Below are 14,352 nucleotides of genomic sequence, written 5' to 3'. Positions count from 1 at the left end.
TTTCCCAGTCCATTTCCACATTCCCAGGTATTTCTTTGTTATAAGCCAAAAGTCTTCACAGATTGTTGGAGATGGGTTATAAAATGGCATTTAAAGGAATTTAGAATCAGAAAACATAGCCTACTAGCTGTGTAAACTTGAGCAAATTAACTTCTCTGAGCTTTTCTCCTCATCTTTTATCTTTGTAAAATTCATTCATCAACTCAAAGACCATTTTTTGTCTTCTAAGTACTTCTGAATGCCAAGTGGACAAAGACTCAGCCCTCAAAAAGCTCACATCTAGGAGGAGGACAACAAGGAAATAATTACAGTACAATGTTTTTAATATAATGGAGAGGCAAGCGCAGGGTTTACGTATCACATAGAATGGTAGTGGCAAACAGCTACTGGCGAGAGAAGGCTTCCAGGGAGATAACATCTAAACTTGGTTTTCAAGAATGGGTATAACTTAGCCAAGATAGGCAAAGAAGACTGCTGAGAGTGTATTACCAATAGAGATAAGAATTCTAAGAATTAAGCAATCTATGATATTAAATGTGACAGTTACTGAATGAGAGAAAGGTGAAAATTCCATTGGATTTATGACTAAGACACTGAATAGAATTATTCTGGGAGAACAACTTGATGAAGAGATACACATAACAGAACTTGGAAACTGTTACATTGTATATAAATAAGTTTCATTTGTGGCAGAGCAGGAAGTTGCAGGAATCCAGGTCAGTTGCTGAGAGATAAGTTTAGAAATGATGAACTCAAGGGAGATAACACTTCATTAGAAAATACACAGACATGTAGCTAATACATAGATAATATGCATGTTAAGGTCACGTTAACACTTAGTGAACTGTAAATCATTATATAAGTATTGGTAGTTACTATTTGCCAAAATGAAAGTTTCATCTTATTGTTTCACATACCTTAAAAGTGATTCTTTATATCACTGACTGAATTCTTCTCATTACTGATTTCAAGTACTTCAGCTAAAATGGTGAGGGGTTTTAATATAATCTAGTGTCTAGCCCATATTCCGATTTTCCTGATGGTTCCCAGTAACTTTGATTGATGCCTGTTTTAAAAGAATCAAAGATCACTAATTGTGTTTGGCTCTTGTGTCTTCCCACTTCCTTTCTCCACCATCTACCCTTTCCTCTACTTTAACCCTCTGGACAATCTTTTTTGAAAAGAGCAGGCCAGTTGTCTTGTAGAATATCCAGCATTCTGTGTTTGTCAGATTTTATTTGTTTCTATTTCCTATATTTTCTGTAAAGTAGAAATTAGGTCCAAAAGTTTGATTATTTTCAGATTAAATACTATTGGCAAGAACACTTCTTAGGTGGGCTTCTGTTCTTCATCATGTTACAACAAAGGATATATAAAAGATTGTCCCACTATTAGCAACACTAAAGGTGGTCACTTGGTTAAGGTGATGACCTTCAGATACCTCCATTGTAAAGATACTCTTTCCACTTTTCAATTAGCAGATGATCTGAGGGCTGATACTTAAGTCTCAGATGAATGCCCTTTTTGAGGAACAACTTTACCTAATGGTTTTAGCATCCACTGATGATCCTTGCTTGAATCAATAATTTCATTACTATCATTTATTCAACAATTAGTAGCTGACATTCTTCTGTAAAGAGAACTTTCCCTTAGTGACTATGGCGCTAACAGGTAATGGGGGACTGGGTAGGGTAACCTGGATGAAATTTAGGAGCGTTCTAACCAATCCTTATCTCCTTTAGTTGTAAATGCCACTTGAATTATGATTGGCTTATTTCTTAAAGTATGTATGTATCAGAATGTTTTATTCTAGTTAGGAGTTTCTTAGGGTTTGTCAACTTATTCTGCAAGTTGACCTCTTTTGTCATTTTCCTTTTCTGTTTACATAGCAGTAATTAACTGAATCATTCAAATTTGGGATTTCCTTTTCTGTTCCACATGTTCCTCCACCTTTTTACCAGTCTTTTCAGCTGTGAGCTGACCGATAAAAGCATGATGCGGAAAAAAGAAGTCCATGTATCTCGACCCTGATAAGTTATTGAAAAAACAGCAAGAAAAAGGTGTAATACAAAACTCACTAGTTTGCCTCCTTTTAAAGGTTGCAGAATATACTTAATAATAAGTAAGCGATACTTGAACTCCTTACTTACACGGTCTCCTCATGCTTTCTGGGTTCTGGTTGTGTGGCAGAAGACTCATTCTGTTTCCAAACCCACAGCAGCATATTACACCGTCAAGGGACATGCTGGCTGACGGTCTCATTTAACCATTAAGGTGCTTGATACATTATTTTATACTTGTTTCTGATATTTGATTAATGATATAACAGTATATGTGATTTTTTTGCATATCACCACAGTTCTCAAACTTAAATGTTGACAAGAGCCCTTAAAGTACTTTTTATACTAATTGTTAGTAGTACACAACTAATGATATTTTTTTACTTAAATTCTTTGTGTGAATTGAATATTCTAATTACTGTATTAAATCTCTTTTCATTAAAATTCAGAGGTTAGGAAATTTTTCTCTTAATGTTTCCAAATAATTTTGAAAAATATATCTGAATATCAGTTTTTCTGAACTAAGTCAGGGTATAATGAAAGTTGAAATAGGTATCTGTGTGGTGATAATAAATTGGAGAATAGAATTATATTCTTTAAAATATTTATTTAGGTGACATTGGTTAACGAAATCCAGTAAGTTTCAGATGTACAATTTAACAGTAAGGCATATATATATCTTATATTGCATTGTGTTAAAATCTTGAATTACTTACTGAATAAAGAAACACAAAATCTTGGTCAGAGTTACTAATTACTCCTAACAGGGAGAATACAGTCTGTGGGATAAATGTTCATGTGAAATTCAGCTTCCTTAAATTTAAATATAGAGTTCTAAAACCAAATCTCTCACTGAGTGAGTTTATAATCCATTAAGTCAAATAGTGCAGGTTCTTTGTGTGTGTATGTGTGAGAGAGAAAGAGAGAGAGAGACAGAGACAGACAGACTCAGAGAGAGACAAGGACAGAGGGACAGAAAGACGGAGGAGGGAGAGAGGGATAGGTGGGTGGGGTGAGGAGAAATACAATCACTGAATCACAACTTTCTGCTTTAGGAAGCAGTTCTTTGACTTACATTAATTTTTTTAACATGTTACAGAGTGCACACAGATTTGTCATGCAGTTTGTTATAAGCCTTTCAGTGTGTTCTCTCCCTGAGATTTTGCAGAACTGTAGTTTGCCTTTACTCGCTATATCTTTTATAGCTCTTAGGGTAGTGTAGAGTGTAGGGCATTTTTATTCTACTGTTTTTAACAAAATTATGAATCTGTTTGTCTCTCCTCTCATTCCTGTCTGCTCCTAGAAAATTGATGGGAAGGAAAATGTTATTTTAACAATTTTGGCAGAAATTGCAATTGAGTTGAACTGCTGGGTAGCCATTTCCTGTATGTTTATAGACCTCCCTGGCTGATTGACCCATACCTGGGACAGGCCAAATGAGATAGCACATGAAGCAGTTGCTGGTAGCAAGCCAATATCCTCTCCTCTTTGTCCATTTTTCCATGGATCCCCATGGAAAACTGTAACCTGTCTTACAGTTTTTTTCTGCCTAAGTCTTAGCCTTCCAGTGACTATTTAAAGACATTGTTTAAACCTACTGATAGAGTTGATAGCTTACCTGTGATTTATACTACATACTCAAAACTAATAGCCTTTCCTCAACCCCCCGTGCCCTATACCCATGCAAACTCAAATTCCCCAGCGGTTTTTGAACTATGGTTTTCCAACAACTTAAGAATTCTTTACTTCAGGAGAAAATATCAGAAATAAACAATTATTCAGGCAGTTTTGAAATGTTTCTTTGAATGATCAGTTTGTCACAATTTTGTTTTAATTGTAGGTGAAGTTAAAATGAACTATTTGGGCAAACCATATGTAGCCATGGTTACAACATACCAAATGGCAGTTCTTCTAGCCTTTAACAACAGTGAAACTGTCAGCTATAAAGAGCTTCAAGACAGCACTCAGATGAATGAAAAGGAACTGACAAAAACAATCAAATCATTACTTGATGTGAAAATGATTAACCATGATTCAGAAAAGGTATGAGAATTTAAAGGAACTTAAGCATCGTAAACATTAAAGCTTTTTCGTGGGATGTTCAGTTTTAAAAGTGACATTATAATTGTTAATGCCCTTGTAACTTTGGAAAGCACTTGAATCAGCTTCCTTACTGCCAGCTCCTTAGAGCTGTGAACTTGAGGAGGAGTCACAGAGAAGTCTATGTAAGTTGGTGCCTATATAGCCTTTATAGTTTGCTTTTATTCGTCCTGTACTATGACAGTTTCCTGAATTGCCATTGGGAATATTCTGATAAATTGAGGTTTAAAACTGTAGCCTATCATAAATATTTTTGGTTTCTTTTTTTCATGTGTTTAGTTAATATTTAACTATATGATATGGTTCTGTAGAAGGAAATGACAGCCTATCGATGTCTGTTTGTATGCATATTTAACATGTGTAACTTTGTCCCAAATGCTCTTAGTCTCATGTCCCTTAATTTCAGGACTCATATATTTTTAATATTTGTCACAGGAATCACAAGCCAATAGTATCTTCCTCTTTTTCTTCATAACTTTCTAGTAATAAGTTTTTGTTGTTATAGTATATCTTGGATATTTAAATGGTTAAAGCAGATGTGGGTTGAATCTCCTGCTTCAAATTATTGTGCCTATAAGAAAAAATTTTTGTAAATGATGTTTCATTTTTATTTTGATAAAGTTAATAGCCTACAGCTTATTTCTCTCAATTCAGTTTGCTAAAATCCCTAAGATTATGACATTTTGTAGCCTGTAATTGAACAGCTCTAAATGGCATATATTCAGAAATTCAAATCAGGCTTTTTTTAATTTTCAGAAATTAATTTTTTTGACTTTACAACCTTAACAAAATATTAATATTCTTAATATTTTAATCAAGGCAATTATGATTTAAAATTTAAGCTTAAAACTTAAAATTATTTATTTTTTAAATTAAATTTATTGGATTGACATTGGTTAATAAAATTATATAGGTTCAAGTGTACAATTCAGTACTACATCATCTGTTTATTGCATTGTCAGATTCAGTACTACATCATCTGTTTATTGCATTGCAAAGTCAGATCTACTTTCGTCAGCATATATTTGACCCCCTTTACCCTTTAAGTTAAAGTGTTTAAGAAGTTATATATTTTTCTAAAACATCTTATTTTTGCTGCCCAGAAATATGCAAAATAAATATAGGTTGTTTGTTTGCACATTAAATTTTAATTATGAATCTACCAGTTCCTTAGAACTTTGTAGATTGTTATTGAGAATGAGTCTATCTTCCAAGTACTTCTTGATTCTGCTGATGGAGAAATTCCACTATATGATATGAGTGGCTTTCTTAAGCCTGATAGAGAATTTATGATTCCAAAAACTGGCTTAAAAACTTTGACTTGAGAAAAGGCTACTTGCTCTTGGCCGAGTGAATAAAACATGAATCACACCAGAGTCTTGGAGAAATGATGCTTGTGTGCCACTGGAAATAGCTTGCTTCTACAGTCATGTTATTTATAATTGGTATTTTGGTATTGCAGCATTAAAAAAATACTTGATTCAGTTTTTCAAAATGGGGTGATGGAAAAATGAAGAGATTGGTATTTCACAAAAATCTTAAATTTTGTTAGGCCAATGAGCTTGACTCTTTTGTCTTTTCTAAAGGTAATATATATAATAGTTGGGCCAGAAAATAGCTTATTTATTTAATCTAAACTGATTAAAATTTTATCAAGTATAAAATTAGAAAAGAATCGTTTTCTGTTTGACAGAGGACAATTATTTTTCTCTTAAATAATCTTTATAATGAAAAAGATTATGAGAATTCAGGATTTTTTACTTGGTTAGTATTTAATTTCATAGAATGTTACAGCAAATGCATTCTTATGTAATAATTTTATTTTTTTGTAAATATAAATGGATGATTTTTTATCGTAGGAAGATATCGATGCAGAATCTTCATTTTCATTAAATATGAACTTCAGCAGTAAAAGAACAAAATTTAAAATTACTACATCGATGCAGAAAGACACACCACAGGTAAGTGCTATTCAATGTCACTTCTTTTGGAAATATTTAAGCATTGTACTTTGCAAGTGGTAGCATTGAGATGTTGCAAAACTTTGTACATCAAAATTAATAATATGCATCTTTTCCGGTTTATTCTTTGCATTTACTGATCTTACAAACAAAACCTCTGCCGGTATTTTAGGTTTAAAAACAGTAGTATCATGGGTATCTAAGAAAAAGGGTGTTGCAATTCAGTCATACTTGCTCTTAAGCTATATTAAAATGTACTGCTCTGCTTAGCATCTTTCTAAAAATTCCTACCTTGAATAGTAATATAATCTCTTGTATTTTTCATTTGTAAAATAGGAGAAAGTTTTACAACACATTTCTTTCAAAGAAAAATTCTTAAAAATGCTTCTCAGACTTTCATGTGTAAATGAACCACCTGGGGATCTTTTTCAAACACAAATTGTGATCTAGTAGGTATGGAGTGGGATCTAGACTACCAGATGGGCCAGTTTGCACAGTAAACGTGTACTGTTGATTCTTTTAACTTAGCAGTGGTTATTGCTTTGTTCTGGGATAACCTACCTGTTCATGTCACTAGATTTCCCGATTGCCACCTATGTCCCACTCTGTCCCAGGCTTAGGACAGGATGTGGATGTATGTAAGCTGTCAGGCCCTCTCCAGGAACTTAATCTCCCATGGGGAGAAGAATGTTAATTAATTGCTATTAATATGAACCCTAAAATGTTTGAGATTTTATTTATCTCTAGACTAATGAATAATAATTTGTAATATATGGGTTGTATTTTATCTTTGAAAAGCTGTTATGTGACCCCTATTATATGCTATCACCTGCTTGCATGTCTTGCTTCTGCTGTCTCCTTGAGCACCGTGGAGATATGCCCTTTCTAGCCCATCCCTCCTGGCTTCTCTGCCTGAGAAGAACCCTCCACAACTCTAAGCCTTGAAGCCTGATCCATAATGCACTTGGAGCCAATTACTAAAGCATCTAAAAGCATTGTGATATAGAGTCTGTACTCAATGAAATGACAACAGTCTTGACAATTTATTGTTCCGTGTCATTTAAGTTCTACTTTATTACCTATTTTCACTGAATACAGTTTACAATAGTATTAATTTTTTAAATAACCTTCCAATTTTAACCCAGCAAGTTATATACAACTCACTGTAGATATTCTTTTGGTAATTGTTATGTGATATTGGGCACATAATAACTGTAATTTGATGCTCAGTATTGATTGATAATTTATTTATACTCACTGATAAAATGAATTAAGAACAAATTTTATGATTTAATGTCTTTTTAACCGACCCCCTTCTCCCACCCCTCATAAAACAGGAAATGGAACAGACTAGAAGTGCTGTAGATGAGGACCGGAAAATGTATCTCCAAGCTGCTATAGTTCGTATCATGAAAGCACGAAAAGTACTTCGGCATAATGCTCTTATTCAAGAGGTAAAAGGGGGAAAAGTCCTCAAGACTTCTTGGGGTACAGGGAACTACCAATGTACAGTTTAGGAATGTTTCTTTGTAAAGACGATACAGAAATAGTATGATTCCTAAATACCATAAAGAAATGCTTTATTATTTATTGGGAACAATACTCACTAATTATTTTAATATTCAATTCAGATTTGCTTTGGCTTGAGTTTAAAAGTCTGAACTTTACCAATTTATTGAATCTTTTCTCCAGTTATTAAAATATTCATGTATTCTTTAAGTACATGATCGTCTACCACATGATAGAGTACTGTGCTTATCATTGCGGATTTAATGCAGAGCAAAAGCAAGATGGGGTCCTGGCCTTTTGGAGTTCACGGTGTAATAGAGAATAGCTACATTATTGAAATAATATGCAAGTAAATATTAAATTAGTCACATGCACTATAAACAGGCATAAAGCACTGTGATGCTGCAGAAGGCTTTCTTGAGAAAGTGTCACCTCAGCTGAGAGCTGAGTTGAGTAGGGGTTATATGGAGGCATGAGGCTGCGTGAGTATTTGGATAGGTTAGTTTATAGTTTAATTTAGTAATGTATGAATATTAGATTTTGCTATATCTATGTTCTATATTTTAATTCCTTCACAACATAAACATTAGGCTTTTTCTATACTTTGCATAAAAGATTCTTTTCGGTCATCATGCCAAAATCGACCTAATGCTTTCTCTTTACTCGTGCACTGCCCTGAGTTTAAAAATTTTAATATTGTTATGGTACTCACTTACTTGATATATCATATTCATCCATTTAAGAAGATTTTATTTGATTAAATTAATATAATTTAATAATTATTGAGTATATTTTTCCTATATGGAGTAGATATGTTTGATGAAATCTCAGTAAATTTGGGGTACTTTTATAGCTGATTTGTTAAAAGTAATTATTTATAACTAATTGATTAGCAGTAGTTTGACATCCATGTCTCTTATACACAGGTGATTAGCCAGTCAAGAGCTAGGTTTAATCCTAGTATCAGCATGATTAAGAAGTGTATTGAAGTGCTGATAGACAAACAGTACATTGAACGCAGCCAAGCATCAGCAGATGAATACAGTTACGTAGCGTGATGTCGCTCTCCTCCTGTGTGATGTGAGAAGATCATTGCCATCACCATTTGGCGTGTTCCTGTGGGAAAAAGCAGGCCTGTGCCTCCATAATTTGGTCATTTGGCAGCCCCTGTTTTTCTGCTGTTTACAACATCACCAGTGCCACGTCATGAGCGTCAGAGAAAATGCCTAGAGATATTTCAAGCTCATGTCATTATGACATTTCTTAAAACTTTATTAAAAGAATGAGTGAAGTATTGCTGACATGTGGAAATTTGGTTGGGTACCATGCTTTTTCTCCCCTTCACGTTTGCAGTTGATGTGTTTTTTTTTTAATGTATCTTAAAGGACATAAAATAAAAACTTAAATATTGTAATATGACAGATAACCTTAATAATTGTATCTACATTAAAATGACAAACATGATATTGCTGCTTGTCAAATAAAAAAATAAAGAAGTAGAATGCCTTTTTTATGTGGATGAAGTGTCACACTAAATAATATATATATAAATGTTCATGAGTGATCAGAGCAGCTTTAGTTGCATTTTTATCTGAATGGTTTAATTCACTTGTACTCCTACTTAAATCCTACTGAAAATGTCTAGATTATTGTTCTTGAATACATAAAAATGCATTTAGCATAAAGAATGTTTTCTTTTTAAGGATTAGAACTACATTGGATATGAGCATTTTGAATATTGAGGATTTAATTCCATCAAGACTTTTTGGTGATGTGATATACCACAGAAACAGAGTATAAGGGGAATATGTGGTGACTTTAAATCTGGCATAGAAAGAGCATTTCACTCAAAAGTTATCTTTCTTCTGTTTTCATAATACATTAATTCTAATACAGATTACTGCCCCCAGCTCCGTTGCCTTCCCCTCTACCTTTCTGAGTTGTAGGGGCTCCTGTGATACCTGTCTATCCCTTCTATACCTCTACCTACCTAATACCCTTATACCCCTCTAACATTTTATAAGTCACAGTATTTTTAGCAATGCATAACTTAAAACCTTTTTTTAAAAAATATAGTATTTTACTTGAGGTGCCATTTATATAGAGATATGAAATTTCATTATTTTGTTTATTAAATATGTCAACAGCAGTATTAGAATACTCTGGTCTGTTATCATATTTTTTATCTATTTACCCTACCTTCCCCACCACCATAATACATACACACAATTTTTTTTAAGCTGGAATCTTTTAAAGTATATTCTACATAAATCATTTCACTTAAAATACTTTGGTTTATGTCTAACAGTTAAGGCCTTTTCAAAAAAAGTAAAAAACAACATTACACCTTACAAATAAACCGTAATTAATATCATCTAATATGTAGTCTATATTCAAATTTCTCCTATTATTATAAAAATGGCTTTTACAGTTGGTTTCTTCAGTTGCACCTTTCCTAACTCGTCTCTTAAGTGTTTAAAATACCTGAGCTTATAATGACTCATTTTACCTTTCTAGAGAGGAAATAATGGCAAACCATATAATGTACATTTCACTGTCAAAAAACAAATCTTTGTTTTGATAACTTGTTGATAAAGTTTTCCAAATTGATTCCTTTTTTCTTAAATATCTATAAATGTTAAATCAAGTCTTATCCCGGTATCTAATTGTCAAGAAAATATATTGAAAAATGGACAATACCTGTGCTGAGGTCTACAGACGTGACTGTCAGGTTTTCATCACATCATTTTCCCATTTTATCTGAAAGGAAATATATTAAAGATATGCTTGTGCATGAAAAGAGGACAGATGCATTTAACCAAGTCACCATCCCAAAAGGGAACAGTGTTTAGAATGAACTTTAGGCCATCATTCTCAAGTTGCATCAGGTAGTTGAAATCATTACTACAGGAGACCTGAGCACACAGCTCAGAGTAGGTCGTACAACACCTAGTACTTGTGGGCAGAATGAGTCAGAGCTTCAAATGGAAAGAAGAGGAAGGAAAGGAGAGGGTTCTTTGTGCTTTATCTCAGAAAACCAAAAATAATGTGAGCAGAACTTTCAGAGGTTTTAAAAAATGTATTAATACTGAAGGAGTTAACATGTCTGAGCCTGTGATACAATTTACAGCCAGATAGCATGCAGCTCTGGTCAATACTCCATCCTTTCTCTTTGAAACCAGTTATTTTAATTGCTACCATAGGTACAGACTTATTCTAGAGTTTAATCCGATATTTTATGACAGTTTACTTTAATGTAAACAAAAGAATAGATACTCTGAGGTTTGTGTTTTACTTTATGTATAACTTAGTATACCTATAGGATTTTGTAACCTGTATATCCTCTAGTTCTATAAAATTTCTGTTAATTTTTTGAACCTTTATTGAGCACAGACTGACAGGTGCTTCCACATATGTTGTTTTGTTTGATCAGATAATCTTGTTAACTAGGCAATGTTCCTCTCTTTCATAGATGAGGAAACTAGATGAGAGGAGTTTTTCAGGAATCATTGCCAGAAACTGCAGAACTTGAATTTAATCCTAGTCAAAGCTGTGGACCAAATAAATGCAGTCTTTCTATATATAGTATAACCTGTAAGACATAGAAATAACTTCATTTTATATGTTAAGAATAGTTTTTCCTGACTTTTCAGGGGGAAAAAATGTGTTCTTATTAAATAATTTGTGATAATAAACTTCATATTTTTGTTTTCTTAAAATACTTAAGATGTAAATATACATGGTTAAATGACATGACTCACAGCTGATTCATGGCAAAGGGTACTTGTGAATTTAATATTTTACATTCACATGTACAACTATAGAACATTTATTTCAAATATATATACTTAATGCAAATCTGTTTTCAGTTAAAATTTTTTGAGCTATGTAGTAACAATGGATGATTTATTGCGCTCTTAATTTTTGGTTCCTAGGACAAATTCTTAGTTGAGCAAGATCAGTGTAAATATGTGAACTTCTAAAATACTAGTCCTATAGACTATTGTGTGTGGGCCATAGCTAAGTGAGTGAAAATTAGTATGGAGAGGCCCACTGGTAGAACATTGGTATGTTAATGAAGCATATCTAAGGCTTAATTAAGCAATTAAATTAGGCAATCCTTATATAAAACATATAACTCATAGGCTAGAGTTCATTAAAGGTAGGATTCACTGATGGAGAAAAATAATTTTCATATGCAAAGACTGTACTACCTAGGGAATTCTAAGGCTTTTTCCTTCCCCAGCCCTCCATCTATAACTCAGATGATTCACCTTTTTTTTTTTTTTTTTTGTCATCTAACAAACGTGCCAGGGTATTGTGTGGGTACAATTGCTGCAATGAAAAGCCAAAAAGATACAATCTGTGCCCACATAAAGCTTTTAGACTTGTCACAGTCATAAATGTCATTCCAAATGTCAGTATTTATGAAGGGAAATCCTGGGTATTCTGAGGAAGGTTGCATAAGACAGGATAAAAGGACAGAAAACGAAGGCAGGAGAGCATATTCTAAACACAAATAACAGCAAAGATCCAGAAGTAAGCGGCAGCCAGGAATTAAGAATCCAAAAACCTTTATGGCCGAATTATGTGGACTTCTGCAGGGGAGTTATATTTGCATAAAAAAATTGATGTTTTTTTAACAGGTGGTAGGTGCATGAATATTCATTTTATGCTTTATAGTGTACACATTTACATTTTTTCTTTGATATTTTTTAACTATGTCATACTATTTGTAAATTTTAGTGGAAGATAGATAACCAGCATTAGATGAAGATCAGACTCTAGAGGCCAGTTATGGATATGTGGGGTTAGACCTTGATAGGAGGTGAGTGGGTACATGAGTGGCAGCAGCGATCCTGGAGGGATAAGGTAGATCAAATTGACATGGCTTAATAATGGATTGGAATGTATTGTGTGAATGAGGAAAGGGTTGAGTTAAAGATGACACCAATATTTGTCTTATACAACTAATGCCACTCGGTGAGTGAGGGGAACCCTGGCTGAGGATGAGCGTGGAGAAGGAACATATGGGCTTGGTTGCAGACACCTTGCAATTGATGTGCTTTTGAGATAACTGAGTGGAGCAGGAGGTGTCTGATCTCTACTGGATAGATGCTCCAGTCGTGAATCTTAGAAACCAATCCATAGAGGCTTTTTAATCCATCTCATTTCTCTGATCCTGTAGCCTGTGAATTAATGTTCAGATTAAATGCAATTAGAAAAATTTTCTACCACATGAATATATTACATACATTTTAAGTCATAAACATAAAAATGAAAGAGATGAGAATGTTTAGTTGTTTACACATATTCTAGGATTTGTCTTCCTAGAACTCTAGTGGGTATCTTTGTCAGCCCACTTTGAGACAAGGACACATATGTAGAAGTTGGGTAAGTGAGCCAAAAGGAAATCTGTCATCTGATTATCTCTTATATTCACAAATCTTTGTCAACTACTAGTTAAATATTGCCCTTCAGGGAGAAATACATCCTTGTTTTTTATTTTCCTGACAAGTATAACGATACCATTTATCAGCAAAAGGAAGGAACCTTGGAAACCAACATGTGGAAAAGAATTTGAATAAGAAAGGGAATGTTTTTTAAGATTTTGTTCAATAGTGTTTCCTTTTTCCTCATTGTTTACTATTTATAGTTGCAGTAATTGAGAATTACAGCCTGTGTTGAAGTTAGTGCTCTTGGGGAGAGGTAAAGTTACTGGGTTGCTAATTTTATCCTCTATGGCCAGATCAATAATTTCCTTGGAAGAGCTTTGATGCTGCAGGAAAAAGATGTAAATTTTCTGTGACTTTGTTAACCAGCCTGTTTAGGTGTCAACTAGCTTGTGGGATTACCCCTAGGATAGCACTCAATCTTTCTTATGCCAAGAGGCTCAGCCTCTTAAAGTGGGCGTTTTTGTTTGTCTTCTACAGAGGAAAGGACAGAAGTGATAAGCAAAGAGCTACTTTTTTGTTTTCTAATTTTATTTTTTATTTATTTTTAAATTAAGTTTATTGATATAACATTGGTTAATACAATTATATAATTTTCAAGTGTACATTATCATTTGACATCTGTATATTCTATTGTGTGTTTACAACCCAAAGTCCAGTTTCCCTCAGCTACCATATATTTGATCTGCGTTACCCACTTCACCCTCCCCCTAACCTCCTATATTTGACCCCCTTTACACTGTCTACCTCCGCTCTCCTCCCCCACCTCCTACCCTCTGGTAATCACTACTCTATAGTCCATGCCAATGAGTCTTTGTCCTGTTCCTTTGTTGCTTTTAGGTTTATATCCCACATAAAAGTGTTATGAGATTTTCAACTTTTTATGTCTGGCTTATTTCACTTAGCATGATTATCTCGAGGTCCATGTTGTTGCAAATGGTAGTATTTCATCTTTACTTATGACTGAGTAATATTCCATTGTAGATATGTCCCACAGCTTCTTTAGCCAATCATCTATCATAGGACACTTCGGTTGCTTCCATGTCCTGGCCACTGTGAATAATGCTACTATGAACATCGGTGTGCAAATATCTTTACGGATATGAGTTTTCAAGTCTTTGGGGTAAATACCCAGTAGAGGGATTGCTGGATCATATGGTAGACCAAGTCTTAGTTTTTAGGAAACTTCACAGTGTTTTCCACAGTGGCTGTACCAATTTGCAGTCCCACCAGCAGTGTATGAGGGTTCCTATTTCTCCATCTCCTCTC

At 33.9% G+C, this 14,352-nt stretch overlaps 1 protein-coding gene across 6 annotated transcripts in view; it reads left to right on the top strand.

Annotated features, from left to right (window-relative positions):
• The window catches only part of CUL2 (cullin 2), a 93,834-nt gene extending 84,687 nt beyond the window's left edge, over positions 1-9,147 (top strand). For all 6 annotated transcript variants that reach the window (XM_025046408.1, XM_025046407.1, XM_025046406.1 and 3 more), the window contains 4 exons: positions 3,901-4,103; positions 6,020-6,121; positions 7,459-7,575; positions 8,557-9,147. In XM_025046408.1, the coding sequence (XP_024902176.1) occupies positions 3,901-4,103; positions 6,020-6,121; positions 7,459-7,575; positions 8,557-8,688 (554 nt within the window). In that variant the 3' untranslated portion in view covers positions 8,689-9,147. The remainder of the gene's footprint in view (positions 1-3,900; positions 4,104-6,019; positions 6,122-7,458; positions 7,576-8,556) is intronic.
• The last annotated feature ends 5,205 nt before the right edge of the window (positions 9,148-14,352 follow it).

This window comes from Pteropus alecto, unplaced genomic scaffold (genome assembly GCF_000325575.1).
Source record: "Pteropus alecto unplaced genomic scaffold, ASM32557v1 scaffold204, whole genome shotgun sequence".
In the NCBI taxonomy this organism is placed as follows: domain Eukaryota; kingdom Metazoa; phylum Chordata; class Mammalia; order Chiroptera; family Pteropodidae; genus Pteropus; species Pteropus alecto.
The sequence above is the reverse complement of the archived record's forward strand: the minus strand, read 5'-3'. Positions and strand labels throughout refer to the sequence as shown.